The sequence below is a fragment of the Rhipicephalus microplus genome, chromosome 5 (genome assembly GCF_043290135.1).
Source record: "Rhipicephalus microplus isolate Deutch F79 chromosome 5, USDA_Rmic, whole genome shotgun sequence".
Taxonomy (NCBI): domain Eukaryota; kingdom Metazoa; phylum Arthropoda; class Arachnida; order Ixodida; family Ixodidae; genus Rhipicephalus; species Rhipicephalus microplus.
Genome location: NC_134704.1, coordinates 56,007,042 through 56,024,086, shown reverse-complemented (window position 1 = coordinate 56,024,086; position 17,045 = coordinate 56,007,042). Strand labels below are relative to the sequence as shown.

Here is a 17,045-nt window from a genome sequence, read left to right as displayed (position 1 = left end):
GTCAGACAAATACCTTGTATCAAGTTTCAGACAAATACCTTGTATCAAAGTGCTCGGATCAGACAAGGACACCCAACTTGCGCCTGCAGCGGTGTTTCTTTCGTTCCTTTTGTGCCTTGTCGCCGTGCAATGGCTCATAACGTGAACTCTCTTATATCAATGTACAGTAAACAAACAACTTCAGTACGGACACGTCTCATTACTTTCATGTTTTACTAATTCCTATGACGCAGGCATCAAACGTTTTTAGGGGCGAAGCTTCTTTCGGCGTCACCCGTTCGTATCGCATCATCGTTTGTAACCACCTGTCTCCCGTCATTGTTTGCACATACCCGAGAGAGAGAACGGTCCTTAGAATTTCCGCTGGATGGCGGTACTTGTATATGATGAATACATGATGAAAAGAATCTTGAGAGGGCGGTGCTTGTACCATACACTTAAAATTGATTTTGATTGATATGTGGGGTTTAACGTCCCAAAACGGCCATATGATTATGACAGACGCCGTAGTGGTGGACTCCGGAAATTTCGGCCACCTGTGGTTCTTTAAGGTGCACCGAAATCTGAGCACACCAGCCTACAACATTTCCGCCTCCATTGGGAATGAAGCCGCCGCAGCCGGGATTCGATCCCTTGACTTGCGGGTCAGCAGCCGAGTACCTTAGGCACTACACCACCGCCGCAGGGCCATACGCTGAAAATTGCAAATGGTACGACACTAAAAGGAATTACTTGTAGAAAAGAAGGAAAAGGCAAATTATAAGACACTAGGGGGCATCACTTGTAGAAAAGAAGGGGTGAAGCAATGGGGTAAACCGAGAGATGATGTTGAAAGAAAATGGGAAATCTTTCTAAGCTCTAGAAGGGAAGCATCCCTCCTGATCAATGAAAAGATTAAAAGAAAGGGTGCTCAGTGGCTGGCAGAAGTACATAAAAAGGACAGAAAGGCAGCTGCGAAATTTTGGAACCATCTAAACTCCCTAAGAAATGAAACAAATCTAGAGCAGAGGTTTATAACTACAGCTCTAGGTGCTAGGCTAGAAGGTTACGAAGCTATTGAATATATAAGAACAAGGGTGACAGAAAAATTTAAACAAAGAAGTGCATTATGCACCACAATAGACAGGGATGGATCAAGTGGCACATTGGCTCCATTTTCACAACGAGAGTGGGAAAGGGCTGAGAAGAGGGTTCCAAGTAGTACATCAACAGGCCCGGATGGCATTCCAATTATGCTGATAAAGACATTGGGTCCGAAGTCGAAACAGACTTTGAGAGAGGCAGTGAGCAGAACTATAATCGATGGTGAAGTCCCTGATGGATGGAAAATTAGCAGGATGAGCATGCTTTATAAAGGAAAGGGGGACAAAGATGACATAAACAACTACCGTCCTATAACAGTGACATCAGTGGTCTACAGGCTGGTGATGCAGATTATAAAGGAAAGACTGCAGGCATGGATAGAGGATGAGGGGGTGCTGGGGGAACTGCAGAATGGGTTTCGGAAACACAGGAGGTTGGAAGACAATCTGTTCTCACTGACGCAATGCATCGAAATAGCAGAAAAGGAACTCAAGCCCCTGTGGCTAGCATTTTTGAATATCAAGGGAGCGTACGATAGCGTAGTTCAAGAGGACTTGTGGGGAATACTAGACACAGTGGTTGTGGAAGATGGAGTCACTAATCTTTTAAAGGAAATCTATAAGAGTAACAAGGTAGTTATAAAGTGGGAAAAACAGATATTTAAGCCCACAGAGGTGAAACGGGACTTAGGCAGGGCTGTCCACTGTCACCCTTGTTATTCATGATGTACCTACAAGGATTAGAGGCCAAATTAGAGGGAAGTGGACTTGGATTCAACCTCTCTTTAGTCAAACAAGGAAAACTCATTGATCAGGCACTACCAGCATTAATGTACGCAGATGATATAGGGCTAATGGCCGACAACAAGGAAGATTTGTAGATTGATGGACATCTGCGGTAATGAGGGAGATAGGTTAGATTTTAGATTCAGTAAGGATAAATCAGCAGTCATGATTTTTAATGATAATGAAGGTAGTGAGCTTAGAATACAGGAAGTCACGCTAGAGATAACAGATAAATACAAATATCTGGGCGTATTAATAAGCAATGGGACCGAGTACTTAAGGGAACACGAAATATACGTGATGACTAAAGGTAACAGGAATGCAGCAGTGATGAAAAATAGGGCACTGTGGAATTACAATAGGTATGATGCTGTGAGAGGAATATGGAAAGGGGTCATGGTTCCTGGGCTGACGTTCGGCAATGCGGTCTTGTGCAGGAGATCAGAAGTTCAAGCAAGATTAGAAATTAAGCAAAGTGGAATAGGTAGGCTTGCTTTAGGAGCTCACGGGAATACACCAAATCGGGGAGTGCAAGGTGATATGGGATGGACATCATTTGAGGGCAGGGAAGCTAGCAGCAAGATGAAATTTGAGAAGCGATTGAGAGAAATGGGGGAGGAGCGTTGGGCTAGGAAGGTTTTCAGCTACTTGTACATGAAGAATGTCGATACAAAATGAAGGAAGCGAACCAGAATTGACTGGTAAATACTTAGAAAACAGCAGGTGGCCAAACCAAAAAGAACTATCGGTTAAGAAGAAAGTGAAGGAAACGGAGACTGACATGTGGAGAATTGGCATGATTAAGGAGTGCGCACTAGAGATCTATCTAACTTTTAAGCAGGAAATTGCCAAGGAAAGGATCTATGATAATACTCGGTGTAGTTCTCTACTGTTTGAGGCCAGGACGGGAGTACTGCGAACCAAGACATATCGGGCCAAATACGAAGGGGTAGACACAGTATGCAGTGCGTGTGGAGAGGAAGAAGAAACTGCCGAACACTTGATAATGTTCTGTAAAGGGTTTCACGCTATAGTTCAGGATGATGGCGCAGAGTTTTTAAAAGCACTGGGGTTTAGGGACAGGGAGGGCAAAATAGACTTTAAGCGGGTAGAATTAACTAGAAGGAGGTTATCTGATTGGTGGCTAAAGTCAAGGCACGAGTGAAAATTAAACCCTTCACTGCAAAGTACGAATCCTCAACCTCACTATTTAAAGGGAAAAAAAGATAAATCTAATGGTTAGTTCACTAAGTATTATGGCTAGGTGGCGTTAGCCGCCGCCCGATCTAAAGGATACAGCCACATTTATCTATCCATCCATCCTTCCAAGGATTTACGTCACACGTACGGAAAAATAGAAAGACGATCGCGCGACCACGGTCGCGTGTTCTACTGTGGCGCTGTACGCTAGGGGGCGCTCTATAGTACAAAGGGGCGCTCTATAGTACGGTAGGAAGTGCTCTATAGTGCGCAGGGTGGCGGTGGCTCGCACTCGAAGAAAAGACCGCGACATTAGGGCGCGCGAGGCAGAAGCACGCCCCGAAGCTGCGCGGCGCCACCGCGAGGACCCTGCAGTACGATGACGGGAGACAGAAGTGGCAGCGACGTGCGGACCCAGCTTCGCCCCACTCTCCATCATTGAGCCTGTAGATATGCTGTCATTTTTTGTGTGTGTGTGTTTCTCTCATGCACATTTATGTGTAAATATAATTTCTCTCCACTCCTGCAATAGCCCTCGAAAAAGGTCTGAGAGTATGAATAAATGAGATGAAATGAAAGCGGCGCTCATGTTTTGGGAGCGAAGCACGAGATGAAGGAAAAGATGATGATGATGATAGTTTCTGTTCACTATGTACGGACTAAAGGTCGGTTTGACAGCTACACTGTTAAAATTATGGCATTCCTGCTTACAGTAGGAAGTCTGTAGCCTTGCAAAAGACAAGGCTTAGAAATACAGTTTACCATTCCCTTCGATTGACATCAATCAGGTTCTCTTTTTAGTGAACCGTAGCTGAGGGTGTTATCTTTTTGAAGACATGTTTTTAAGCTGCGCCGAGAAGACAACACGTTAGAAACGCGGGACTCACACACACGTGAAGTGCAGCGTTCTGTATGTTTCTAACATGTTGTCTTCATAGTGCAGTTTAAACATGTATTCAAAATTCATTAAATAATTAGCCCAACAATATTCTTTACAACAAATTTCATGCGAGGGTCGATTTGCTGAATGTGGAGAAGTGCATCGTCGTTTTGCGTGCCAAAGTTGACGGAGCAATAAGCGTACCTGCTCATTCACCGTTTCGCTGTCTCCGGTGCCGTTGACCCGTTGGAGGGCGTCGTCTGCTTCAGCGATCATCCTTACGCGGCTGTCGTTCTGCAGAAAGCGAAAACCGACAGCTTGACCCGCGGACTTGACAAAGTATCAGAAAATGAACCGTTCATCTTGGATACAACGTCAAATTATCAGACAATTGTGAAATAAAGGAATCAAGCAAATAAGCGACTTGTAATTGACTTTTCCACACAAGTAGTTAGATGGCAATTATTGTTTAAACTGCTTGGATGTACTCAATGTGAAAATTTTGTACATCTCCTACGTGCTACAATAATAAAGTGCAGCAGTATAGTTTGAGTACGCTTCATAATAGTTAGCAGCAATCAGCAGTATCCGGCAATCATCCACAAGTTCATTTTTAAATAAAGATGCCTGCTTAATAACGAATTTAGTGCTATACTACATACGACAACTTAGTCTACCCTTTGGTGTGCACAATATCAAATGAAACTAGTGCAAGCTTTTTTTTAATTGCCTTCTCAAGAATAATGTTATTGCCCTAACAGTTCATGGCTTCCTTTCTCTTATTTCGTTACTTAGTAAACTAAGAGTGAACATATTTTTTCCCACGTAGCGTAAATAACTTATAGTATTCAGCATGAAGGTGTCCCGTGATTGCATTAGAAGTTTCCATGTTACCACTACATGTGTCAATGAATTCTACCCGAGACAATCGGTCACCTTCATTATAGCTTCCTTGCTATGTTTGCAGAATGTTACCTACGTAAAGCAACTCTGCAGGAACACCAACTATTTGATCCAGGCACCGCCTTGTGACTAGCATATTTTGACGCGTGCGCTCTTGCACTCACAAAAATACATCCAAAATAAAACCGTGAGTATTGCGGAAGAAGTCACTGAGAGCGAGTAGGCCGAATTCTACACCTGCGAACTTTCTTTGGCAATGAAGTGAAGGCTACAGCGCCAAATTGCACCCATCTTACTGTCAATTGGTGTAGTTTCATAGCAACGTCATTATTATATATGTGAAATAAAAAAAAACCACTCCATTATTTTGTACATAACCTTTCTAGGGCAGAACTCAGCACACACCGGACATATATTTGTATTAATGCTGCTTTATGCACTTCTGGATCAAGTCCTGCAGGCAGCGAGGGTCAGTGGAGCCCTGGGCATAGGGCCCCAACCATAGAAGCTCTAAAATCGCCCTATCCACACTAAACAAAGTTTCACTCTCTCGCTTTATATGTTTTCACTGTGTTCTCGCGCGAACGTGAAATTCGGGATTTTTTTTTTTTCAAGCACCTCAAACGCTAAGTGGTGTTTGCGTCAGTATGAAATGCTGGTTATGTAACCATCCTTTTCCACAGTGCTGAGACATGCGCGGAAGCTAACTACTTCGCGCAGGAGTACTACATGCGAAGAAGCCCCACCCACGTAGCTTTCCCTTTATTGCCAAGCGAAGTTGTCTGCCAGTATGCCTCATTTCGCACACACGAGCAAAAACAAACAAGAAATTGCACATCATGCTCCCTCTTAAAGCAAAGTTCCAGGTGCAGGTGTTTTAATGTACAGCCCCCTTTAAGCAATATTGTTTTAATCATCATCACCCAGTTTGATGTAGAGCCTTGTCATGCACAGCTGAGCACACCAGGCTTTAATGGGATACATTCTAATTATTACAGCAAAACGAAAGATTCGTGTTTCATGCACGTGATGTGTGCAACACATGTACGATGTACGACATAAGCAATGTGCGACATGTAAGGCACGTGTCTGGCTTGTGGAGCGATGTGGAACACGCGTGCCACACGTGTTATGCATTAGTGCTACGGTGGACGTATTGTGACGTCGGTGTACTGCACCTCTATTTTGATCCTTTGGACGAGCCGCTCCTTTTCGGCCCTCAAGCTCTCCGCCTGACGCCTGGTGTTCTCGTCCTGGGCAGGCTGCTCTTCCAGTATTGCCAGATGCGCATCCTTTTCGCTGATGGCTGCCGACAGCGCCTCCAACCTACAAATCACATTATGCCGGATTAGTACCAACCACATGCACGGTTAGAAGTTATCTCCACTGCCATGAACCATGCCGTTTTCAAAACTAGCAAGATTCCTTACGGATTCGTCTAAGAGCACTCTAAAGTAAAATTATGAGGAAACACAAAAGGTAAGATTAACGTAACAACAGTTGAAGTAATGCATTTTCACGGTTATAACGTGTGTTTTCATTACATGGTTATAGCATTGGTAGTAGTATTACGCTTTTTCGATACACTTGGAATGGACATTGTACTACGATAGTGATTATACCAACAACTTTCTACTAAATAAGGACGATTCAGGTGTCCGCATGCGAAGTGAATGTTACATTGTACGCTGTACCATTTGAGCTAAACAGCAGACTGTCAAAGAGCAGCGCGAGGTAGAATTAATCGACAGCTCCAAGCAAAGGAATACGCGATTATGACAGATCCGTTCCGAGCAAATCATTGCAACTTCGTGCTAGACATTTCTATATTACAGTATTTCCCTTTCATAAAAACACTCCACCTTTCATGTACACAGCAGATCCTCAGAAATGATTAACTGTGTTCACTGCCTGTAAGTTGCAGGTTGCTGATTGATTCGTATTAGCACTGCCCTCTGCTGGCTCAAATAAAGAGTAGTTCTTTGGGCGAGTTGGTAATACACCCTATAGCATAATAACACAGTATGGCAAGTACGTTCTTTTCCCGCACCCTTGCCATTCAATACTATGCATGGCAACGCCATTCTCGGAGCTCATGCCCACTTTCTGTGGCGCAGGCACGCCAAGTTTTTTATGCACGACACCAGCTTGAACAGCTCTGAGCTTGAACAACTACGGTTTTAAAATCTGTATAGCTTTCCTTCATAGCTTAATCCACGATACAAATAGACGGATTAAAGTGTTTCGCATTTCACGAACTCTACCCCCTCTCGTGGTTGTAGCCGCATAACCGCCTTGTTTATGACAATGCTCACTTCATGTCATATAGCTCGTCCAGATGTCGCTTCCTCTCCGCCCACATAGCCTTCCAGCCGACGTCCTTCATCTGAAACCTGAGGTCGGGGCAACTGCCGCAGCGGACGCACTCGCTGCTCCTTGCACGACAGAGCTGGGCCTCCAAGTCGGCTACCTATAATAATGACCATGAAACGAATTGCACAATAACCAACACACAAAGAAAGATTTGGGGCGAAACTAGACATTTGTGTAAAGCTCTTCAATAATTCCACTACATTTAGAGTGAAAAGCTTCAAGGGAAAGTGCTGCATTGGGGGCTGGCTGGTCCCGACGAAGCAGAAGAAGAAGAAGACGGCCGACGGAGACATACCGGCTGGCGGGGACCCGACCAGCCCGAACACGCAGGTTGGCGCCAAGCGCCGAAAGAAAGCACAACAACCGCACTCCACGGTTACCCAACGCACACTGCCTTTATTTTACAGTCGCCTTGGAATGATGCCAGAGCGGCGCCCCCTGGCATCCTCACATGTCAATCCGAAACTGAAAACCCAAAACACAACAATCATCCCCTCCTCGAAAAAAGCACACCTATACACTGTTTATATTTATACATGCTCGATACCAACATATTTTACAAGGTATGTACATTAGAACATATGAAAATTCAGGACACGGCACACCGAACTCACACACTACAAGTCCTGAAAATGCACTGACAAACAAAAAAATGTACACAACTGTTCGGAACAAGAGTTCTACGTCACGTAGTCTTCGAACCGACGCGGCTTCTGCCGCTTCCGCTTAGGGCGAGCCCTTTTGGGTGTAGAATCGGGTGTCTCTGCACCTTGGTCACTTCTGCTCTGATGTGACACATCAAGAGCAGTGGAAGATTGTGAAGGCTCTGAATGAGCGTTAAAATTTGCGGTCTCATCAGAGCTCGTAGCATGAGCTTCGGAAGAATTTTGCGGACCGGAGTCCGGTTCAACGGTATCAGCCGTATTTGAAGGTTCGAAGTGAACCGTATGACTTGGTGTACTTGAACCAGCGACACCGACTGGTAACTCCTCCCCCCTTGAAGAAGAAATGCCTGTACATGGAGGCCACATGTAACAGTCTGATGCGTAGTTGAAAGGCGTGGATGGAACGTGATGAGGAAGACTTTTAGGTGTTGAAGGCAAATCCGTATGAAAAATTACAAAGCGCGAAGCATTCCAGATGTTACCATCACTTAAGCGAAAAGAAGTGGGGCTAACCTGGCCCAAGACTCTGTAAGGACCCCGATACTTGGGGCGCTTGCCTGGCACACGAACCTTGACTAGATCGCCAGTGCGAACTTTGGACTGCTTTGCACCTCGACGGGTGTCGACATACTTTTTCATTGCTTGTTGACGAGAAAAAACCCTGGTACGGATTTGATCAGGAGAAGACACTGCTATGTTACGAGGCAAAGAGACTATGTCGAGAGCAACTCGCGGTTGCCTACCGTGGAGAAGTTGAGCAGGAGACACTCCAGTGGTGCCTTGTGGTGTGAACCTGTACGAAGCTAAACATTCAGTCAAGACTTGCTTGAGGGGACGGTGCTCTAATTGGGCGATCTGGATATGTTCCTTCAGAACGCGATTAAAGCGCTTGATTTGACCATTTGATTGGGGATAGAAAACTGATGACCTCAAGTGCTGAATTCCTCGTTGTGAAAGAAAAGCCTCGAACTGTTGGGATTGAAACTGTGGACCATTGTCCATAACTATGGCATCAAGAAACCCTTCCCGGCTGAAGATTGAAGGCAGAAATTCAATCATGACCTCAGAAGTAACCGTATGTGTGAAACAAATTTCTGGCCATTTGGAATGGTAGTCGATGAGAGAAACAATGAACCGGGCATTTTGCGGAACATTATGCAAAGGACCGATGATGTCCATGCCGAGTTTCTGCCAAGGCCGATCAGGCCACTGGACTGGGTGCAACGGAGAAAATGCAGGTTTGGCAGACTTGTCAGCTGCCTGACATATATGGCAGTTGTAAACTGCATGCTCGACCTGCTTGTCTAAGGCTGGCCATCAGTACCTGTCTCGGAGATTCTGTTTGGTGCGGACAATGCCTGGATGGGTCTCATGGGCAAGCTGTATTAGCTTGTTACGGAAAGAAGCAGGGGGAATGAAGCGTTCATCGCGGAAAAGCAAGTCCTCGACACAAGACAGTTCCTGTCGGACTGCGAAGTAAGGCAAGAATTCAGAAGCAAGAGCACCTTTGGAAGGCCATCCTTCACGTAAATATTTGAGAACTTGAGACAAAGTGGAATCTGCAGCTGTAGCTGCCTGAAGCTCAGCTTTAGTAATGCAGGAAGTAACTAATGAAACAACTTCCTCATCCCGCTCTTCAGTAACCGGTATCTGAAGAGGAAGGCGCGACAGTGCATCAGCAACCACGTTATTAGAACCCTTACAATATTGAACACTGAAATTAAAATACATGAGTTTGGCACACCAACGGGAAATGCGAATGGGGCGGCGGCCTTCGGATCCTGCAGAAAGAAGAGCAACTAGTGCTTGGTGATCTGTACGTAATGTGAAGTGCCGGCCCCACAAGTAAACATGCCATTTCTCACAGGCAAAAAGACAAGCGAGAGCTTCACGCTCTCCTACTGAATATCTGCGTTCAGCAGGGGTCAATGTACGAGATGCAAAAGCAATAGTGATCAGCTGATCATCTCTGAGTTGTTGAAACACTGCTCCCAGTCCAACATCGGACGCATCCGTCGTGATGACGATGGGAAGCTTCTCATTGAAAATACTAACAGCTGGCTTTGAGGCCAGTATTGACTTAACTTGAATGAAGCTCTGCTCAGCTTCAGCTGACCAGTTAAAAGGCTGTGCTTGACGAAGTAGAGTACGCAGTGGTTCAACAACATCAGCATAGTGAGGAACAAACTTGGCATAATAACCAACAAGACCTAAAAAAGATTGCAAGGTTTTAACATCAGTAGGCCGTGGGGCATTGACAATGGCCTGAACTTTAGATTCAACCGGTTTCACGCCGCGGGAACTGACATTATGTCCTAGAAATTGTAACTCACTCACAGAAAAAATGCACTTGTTATTAAGTTTCATACCACATTCACTGATGCGGTTGAGAACAGTATGCAAGTTAGTATCGTGCTCTTCGCGAGTACGTCCCCACACCAAAATATCATCCAAGTAACAAAGGGCGCCATTACAACCCTTAAGAATAATTGACATCATTTTCTGAAACACTGCAGGGGCAGATGCAAGCCCGAAACACACGCGGCGAAACCGAAACAAGCCTTCGTGCGATACAAATGTGGTCAAGTCTCTACTGCACTCAGAAAGTTCAACTTGGTGATAAGCGGACGCGAGGTCCAGCTTGGAGAAACATACCGCTCCGGAGAGCTGATGAAGCAGTTCTTCAATGTGAGGAAGTGGAAAACCGTCTACGACGATTGCCTTGTTCGGTTCTCGTAAGTCGACGCATAGTCGAAGGGATCCATCTTTTTTCTTGACGACGACCAGTGGAGAAACCCAGTCGGAAGCAGAGACAGGCTCAATGATTCCGCTGGCTTGAAGGCGAGACAGTTCCGCAGAGACTTGCTCACGGAGAAGAAGAGGAATGTGGCGCAGCTTGGCACGCACAGGGCACACACCTGGTGGACGCATCACCTTATGCACAAAACCGCGCACACAACCCAGTTAACGGGTGAACAGGTGGTGGAATTCAGAAGGCGCGTTGGCCGAAAGATCATCTTGGACGTCGACTTGAGCACACGTCATAGACGCACCGTCGATGTTGATGGACAAAGCCCTGATGGCATCACGTCCCAAAAGTGAGCTGCCATTGGCTGTTACATAAAAAGTAATGGAAGCAGTGCGACTGCAATAGGAGACCTGAGCTGTAAATTGACCTAAATTATCAATCGTTCCCTTGGAATATGTTTGTAGAACGACGTGTGAAGGCAAAAGCCGAATGTTGGAAAAATGACTGTGAAAGTCAGCGGCACTGATTAAAGAGACTGATGCACCAGTGTCCACGAGAAATGACAAGGGCACATGGCCCACTGAAACTACGATATTGAGCTCGGACGTAGTGTGGAGGCCATCCACATTTAAAACAGTGACCGTATTGGTTTGTGCAGTGCTCAAAGGAGCGGACGAAGAAACTGGTTCCGGAAGATTTGCTGGACGGGAATTGCATACGGACTGAAAATGTCCGATTTTTCCGCACGCAAGACAAGTGCGGTTTCTCGCGGGACACTGCGCAAAATTGGCTAAATGCCGAGCCGATCCACAACGAAAGCAATGCGCGATTGCGCTTGGAGAAGAAAATTGCGAACGCGAATTAAGAGCTCGGTGCTGTTCCTGAAAACTAGAATTTGGCGGAATGGGGTCGCCATATTGTCGGCTTCCTCGCCGCCGTGACGCAGAGGGGCCGCCATGTTGGCCGCCACGCCGAGACGAAGATGAAGGGCCGCCATGTTGATGCGTCCCGTGAAACGAAGAGCCGCCGCCTTGGCCCCCGGCAGCAGAAAGTTGCTGCACTGACTGCGGAGCGAATTGCTCCAACTGGGAGCGAATAAGCTCGTCCTCTCGCGCAATCGAGAGGGCTTCGGATAATGAAATCGAGGAGCCCTTTTGAAGCATGCGGCAGCGGACGTTTTGCGAGGTTACCCCGGTGAAAAGCTGATGGCGGATCATATCGTCCTCGAGCGCGCCGAATCCGCACGACGCGGCGAGCGTTCGAAGAGAAGTAATGAACTCGGCGACTGGCTCACCAGGCAATTGTCGCCTTTCTTGGAATTTCACGCGTGCGAGATAATCGCACGAAACATCTTTAAAATGCTCATCGAAAAGAGCAACAGCATTCTTGAAGGCATCGCCCGACGCTGGCGTCGGCGACGCGTTGGTGGCTTCCAAAGTATAGAAGAGCTTTAACCCGGCAGGCCCCAACGCATTGAGCAGCAGGGCCTTGCGACGCTCGGGCTTGCTGGCGTCCTCCCCGACCGCGTCTGCGTAGGCCTGAAACACCAATTTCCAGTCCGCCCACAAAGTGGCGGGTCTCCGGGCAAATGAAGAAATAGGGGAAGTGGAATAGGAGACGCCATTTCAAGCAAGAATGGAGAGGTGCAGACGAGAAGAAAATTACGCCTGTATACTGTTTGAAGACGAAGGCAGAGGCGGCGTAGTTGAATGAAGAAGGAATGAAGCGACGCAGCACGCAGTAGCCACCTTGCTGGGAACAAAGAGCGTCTAGGGTTAGCCGGGTAGGTCCATTAGAAGCAAGAAAAAGACGAACACGGAGAACGAAATGGGTTCTTACAAGTCCTCGTCGCCATTGCTGTATTGGGGGCTGGCTGGTCCCGACGAAGCAGAAGAAGAAGAAGACGGCCGACGGAGACGTACGCGGCCAATGGCGACGAGGATGGGATCCGAACCCACGCGGGCAAAGCCCAATGGATTGCTAATCCATTGGGCTTTGCCCGCGTGGGTTCGGATCCCATCCTCGTCGCCATTGCTGTGTTGGGGGCTGGCTGGTCCCGACGAAGCAGAAGAAGAAGAAGACGGCCGACGGAGACGTACGCGGCCGGAGGGGACCCGACCAGCCCGCACACGCAGGTTGGCGCCAAGCGCCGAAAGAAAGCACAACAACCGCACTCCACGGTTACCCAACGCACACTGTCTTTATTTTACAGTCGCCTTGGAATGATGCCAGAGCGGCGCCCCCAGGCATCCTCACATGTCAATCCGAAACTGAAAACCCAAAACACAACAGAAAGCACAAAAGTGAAGCGAGACCGTGTGAATATCACTCCTTGAAAGGCCCCTAAACAACGTCTGAAAACACACACACACACACACACACACACACACACACACACACACATACAAATGACCGCGTCATTCTCTTCTGATGTTTTCCGTCTTTTCCTCTTAATATCTAACGCCAGCGGTCTGTTCATGTGACGTCATAAAGAAATGAGCTCCAGATTGCTCCATATACGACAGATGTATATTGTGGATTGTCTTATACAATGCTTTGTCATGACCTCGCATGCCCGCTCTGTCTTGTCTCGCATTGACAGCTAGTGGAGGTACAAGAGTGCAGCCCAAAAGTGCGAAAACCTTATAAACTCAAGGCTTCGTGCCGACATTGTCTACATCACTTATGAAAAAATAAGCAGCATAGAGGATATAGCATATGCAGGAAGGGTAGTGGAGGTGAGGAAAAAATACTCATCTTTAAACTAGGAGTGGTTCTCGGTGAGGGAGGGAGCTCCCCTTACCCTCTCTTGTTCAATTCGTTTTTCCTTATACACTGACAATACTTCGTAAAGAGATGCACAATGACTGTCACACCTGACCGGCTCCTGTCATGAATACTTTTTGTATGCTTGTAAAAATGTTCAACGATGTGTTCAGAAAAAAGTCACAGTTTCGCCAAAAGGGTGAAGCAATGAATGCTATAGCAACATGTTTGAGGGCTCCTTTAAGAGCGAAGCTCCTCATGGCATGGCTCATGAGTCCCCATTGTGGGTAACCACCCCTCCTTAATTCTTGAACCGGCCATAGAGGGCAGTACTTGTACTATACGCTGAAAAATGCACATGGTACGACACTAAAGGGTGTTACAAGTAGAGAAGAAGTAGAGTTACTGTATATGCTGCATTTAGGTAGCCTAGTTGCGCCAATGTACACCATTTGGGTTCAAAAGTCTTGCGGGAAAGCCACTCACCCCCGCGTAGGAGCAGCGCTCGCGCTTCGGAGTAGTAGCGTTTCTTTATTTTTTCACTTTCTTTTTATTTTCTATGAATGTACGAGCCGGCCTTTCACAGACGCTGAAGGAGAAGGGGGCAGCACCGCCATTGAGACGCGACCAGCGCCACCATGGGACGCGCCCAGTATCTGTGAAAGACGCTCCGAGTGTCCTTGACAGACGCACTCGGTGTCTGTGCGAAGAGCGCCAGCGCGCTCATAACACTGGGAAGCATTGGCGTCCTCTGCGTAGTCTTGGCTTCTCCGCAGTGCATTTAAACCACCTAAGACCACGTGATGGCACGCGACCAGGTGTGTTTAGAAAAAGTGGTTAACGATTTAGAGTACTGAGTACTCTACTATGGGAGAGCTGAAAGCCGTCCCGTGGACCTCTTTAACGACACTGGCCCGAACAGAAACGATAATATCGCGACCATACGATAATATCATACGAGAAACGATAATATCGCGAACACCATACAACCACTCTTAAAGCTAATAAAACCATGCACTGGCTTATCTAGCCTAGTAATACTGAAAGCCTCCGCGCTGCATACAGTTATGCCGAAGAGTTTCTGCCGTGTATCCAGATGATTTAATTCATAACGTAAACAATAATAAATATTGCAAAGTAAAAATTATGTTTTCATTTCATACTTTAAGCAAAGAACAGCAAGATCACGAAAAGGTACGGTGCCGTTTATATGTTCGTTACGAATCACTGACCAAGCAATCGGCTGCTTCAACCAAAACCACGGTGTGAGATACAAACAATTTAGGTGGGGACACTTTACGGCTTGCTTCGGATACGCGATCGACCAGATAAGTGGGGAGTTTTAGAATAAGGTTTGGAACAGCGGTGCAGTCGCTGCAACTTCGCATGCGTCGCAACGCGAGCCGCTGTTCGCGCTTGCGGGCCGCCCGCAGGAAATCCGAAATAGCGTGCGGCCCGTCCGGCCAGCAAGGCCTGCAAAGCGCTAGTGTGGAGGCTATGGTGCAGCTGCGATCGTGTATTTGGGTTTGCGGGGAGTGTAAACGCTATACTAAAACTCCGATGGCACCCACTACGCCCGCAACGCCCCGAACGTCTGCTAGAGCTCTCTAATACCGTTAGCAGGCATTGCGGGCGGTGCAAGCATAGCGTTTGTGTAAGGGCGCTATATGAGATTTCAAATAGCGTTTGCCCCCGCGAACTCTGCCGCACGCTCGCAGCACGCTCGCTCACCACTTTGCGGGCCACACGCTATTTCAGATTTTCTGCGGGCAGATCACAAGCGCGAACGGCAGCTCGCGTTACGGCGCATGCTCAGTGGCAGCGACCGCACCGCAAGAGCTTGCAGTACGCTATTCCAGAACACCAACAAACGGCGCGCGTCAGTGGGACAGCTTCCGGCAGTGCATACCTATCCGCAAGCAAGCACAACTAGAAAAAAAAAACTCCCAAGCATTTCCCCGAGGGTGAACATGGTTAAGTTCGAATGCACGGGGTGATGCTATGAGGGGGAGTAAAGTTAAAATCCGTTGGCATTTGCCAGTGAGTTAACGTAAACTCCCCCGTGTGATCACATTGCGATTCCCAAGAACCATTAGACCCTCTCGGGAAATCTTGGCGAGTTTACACGTATATGTGAAAGTAAATTCGCACTATATCAATGTTTATGTCCGTGGTTCGCTTCGCCCGCTTGCGCTCGGCATCACGGGCCCCTCGCCGCGCTGCCTTGTCTTCAACCGACGCGTGCAATGCTCGCATTCGATTGCGTTGTACTTGTTGGAGGTATCACAGTCGAGGTTGATGCCTGCGATGGATCCGTATCTATCACGCCTTGCCGATCTCGAGCAAGTCATGGCTGCGCGCGCAATCACGTGGTGTGTGACGTCGCTGCGCGATTGCTACAGACGCTCCTCTCCGCTCCTCGCGCCGTTGCTAGGGAAGAGAGAAGGCGCACCGCGTACGGCGGATTCAGGGTCGCCTATAAACTGCATTCGCACTTAAAAAAGCTTTTCATATTACAGCCGGCGAGATCGGTGCCAAAGCTGGCCTTCTACGAGCGTCGCGTTTGTCACTCGCAATAAAATGGCCACATAGCAGTTTTAGTTGCTAGTGTGCCTTAGGCGCGTTCCTTGCACTGGCGCTTTACCATTCCCGTTTGCAGGAAGAACTTGTGATGTGGTAAGCAGCGATACAGAAAATCTGACTAAAGAAGACGTCTACAAAACAAGTGAATGTTGGAAGAACATGCTTCACTAATGGTGTCCGATCAGGTTACCTACCGTACGTGCTAAGAAAAAAGCAATTTTATTCAATATTCGTTCTGATCCCGAATACCTCAACGCATGGCTCAAATCAAAGTCATGGATGTAAAGATGAAGTTTCACGGCATGAACATTTGTTCTATGTTTATGCAATGCAATGACACGTTGCTATAACTAGTGGAGGAAGACGAAAACGGAAGGATAGGGAGGTTAGCCAATTCTCAGACTGGTGGGCTACCCTATGCTGGGGAAGAGAGTAAGGGGAGTAAAAGATGATGGAGGAGAAAAGATAAAAAGAAAGGAAGACAGAAAAAACAGAACTTTAGATGGCAATACTTAAAGTGTTGTGAGACTAGTTGTCCAATAGCGTAAATAGTGTTTTTTTCAGTTACAGGCGCAGTGAGAATTTCACTGTATTAAGTTGTGCATTCAATTTTTTTCTTTTTTTTTGAGCAAGGCCCAAGTGAAGTTGAATGCGCAAAAATTACTGTAAAGCGTTTCCCGTGCATGATAAGAAGGGAGGGTGAGATCAGCGAGATTATATACGCAGTGTCCCCCCCCCGTAAACATGTCCTCCCAACTGTTAATCACACAGTCGTGAGCTTTCCCCATATTAGAAGCGAAGCTCCTTCGGGTGTGGGTCTTTCCCTCCTCCATTTGTATGTAGTAAGTATGTAGCCACATCTAGTTTATTATTAGTTCACTAGATGGCGTTTGTGGTTTTCGTATATGACGTACGTTGAAAGAGGATAGATAGCGCTGTTACATTAAAACATTTACAACAAGTTCATGGACTGAACGATAATAAGTGGGACGAAGCATTCATCCATCCATCCGTCCGTGCAATGCGTGCTCTTGTGTGATAGGAGCGAACGAATGAAC

General features: G+C 47.0%; 1 protein-coding gene across 1 annotated transcript in view; it reads right to left on the bottom strand.

The window, feature by feature from the left end:
• The window catches only part of LOC119174518 (uncharacterized), a 171,179-nt gene that overhangs the window by 8,462 nt on the left and 145,672 nt on the right, over nucleotides 1-17,045 (bottom strand). Inside the window, exons 12-14 of the mRNA XM_075895504.1 lie at nucleotides 7,167-7,321; nucleotides 6,030-6,177; nucleotides 4,153-4,242 (exon numbers count right to left, since the gene is read on the bottom strand). Of these exons, the coding sequence (XP_075751619.1) occupies nucleotides 4,153-4,242; nucleotides 6,030-6,177; nucleotides 7,167-7,321 (393 nt within the window). The remainder of the gene's footprint in view (nucleotides 1-4,152; nucleotides 4,243-6,029; nucleotides 6,178-7,166; nucleotides 7,322-17,045) is intronic.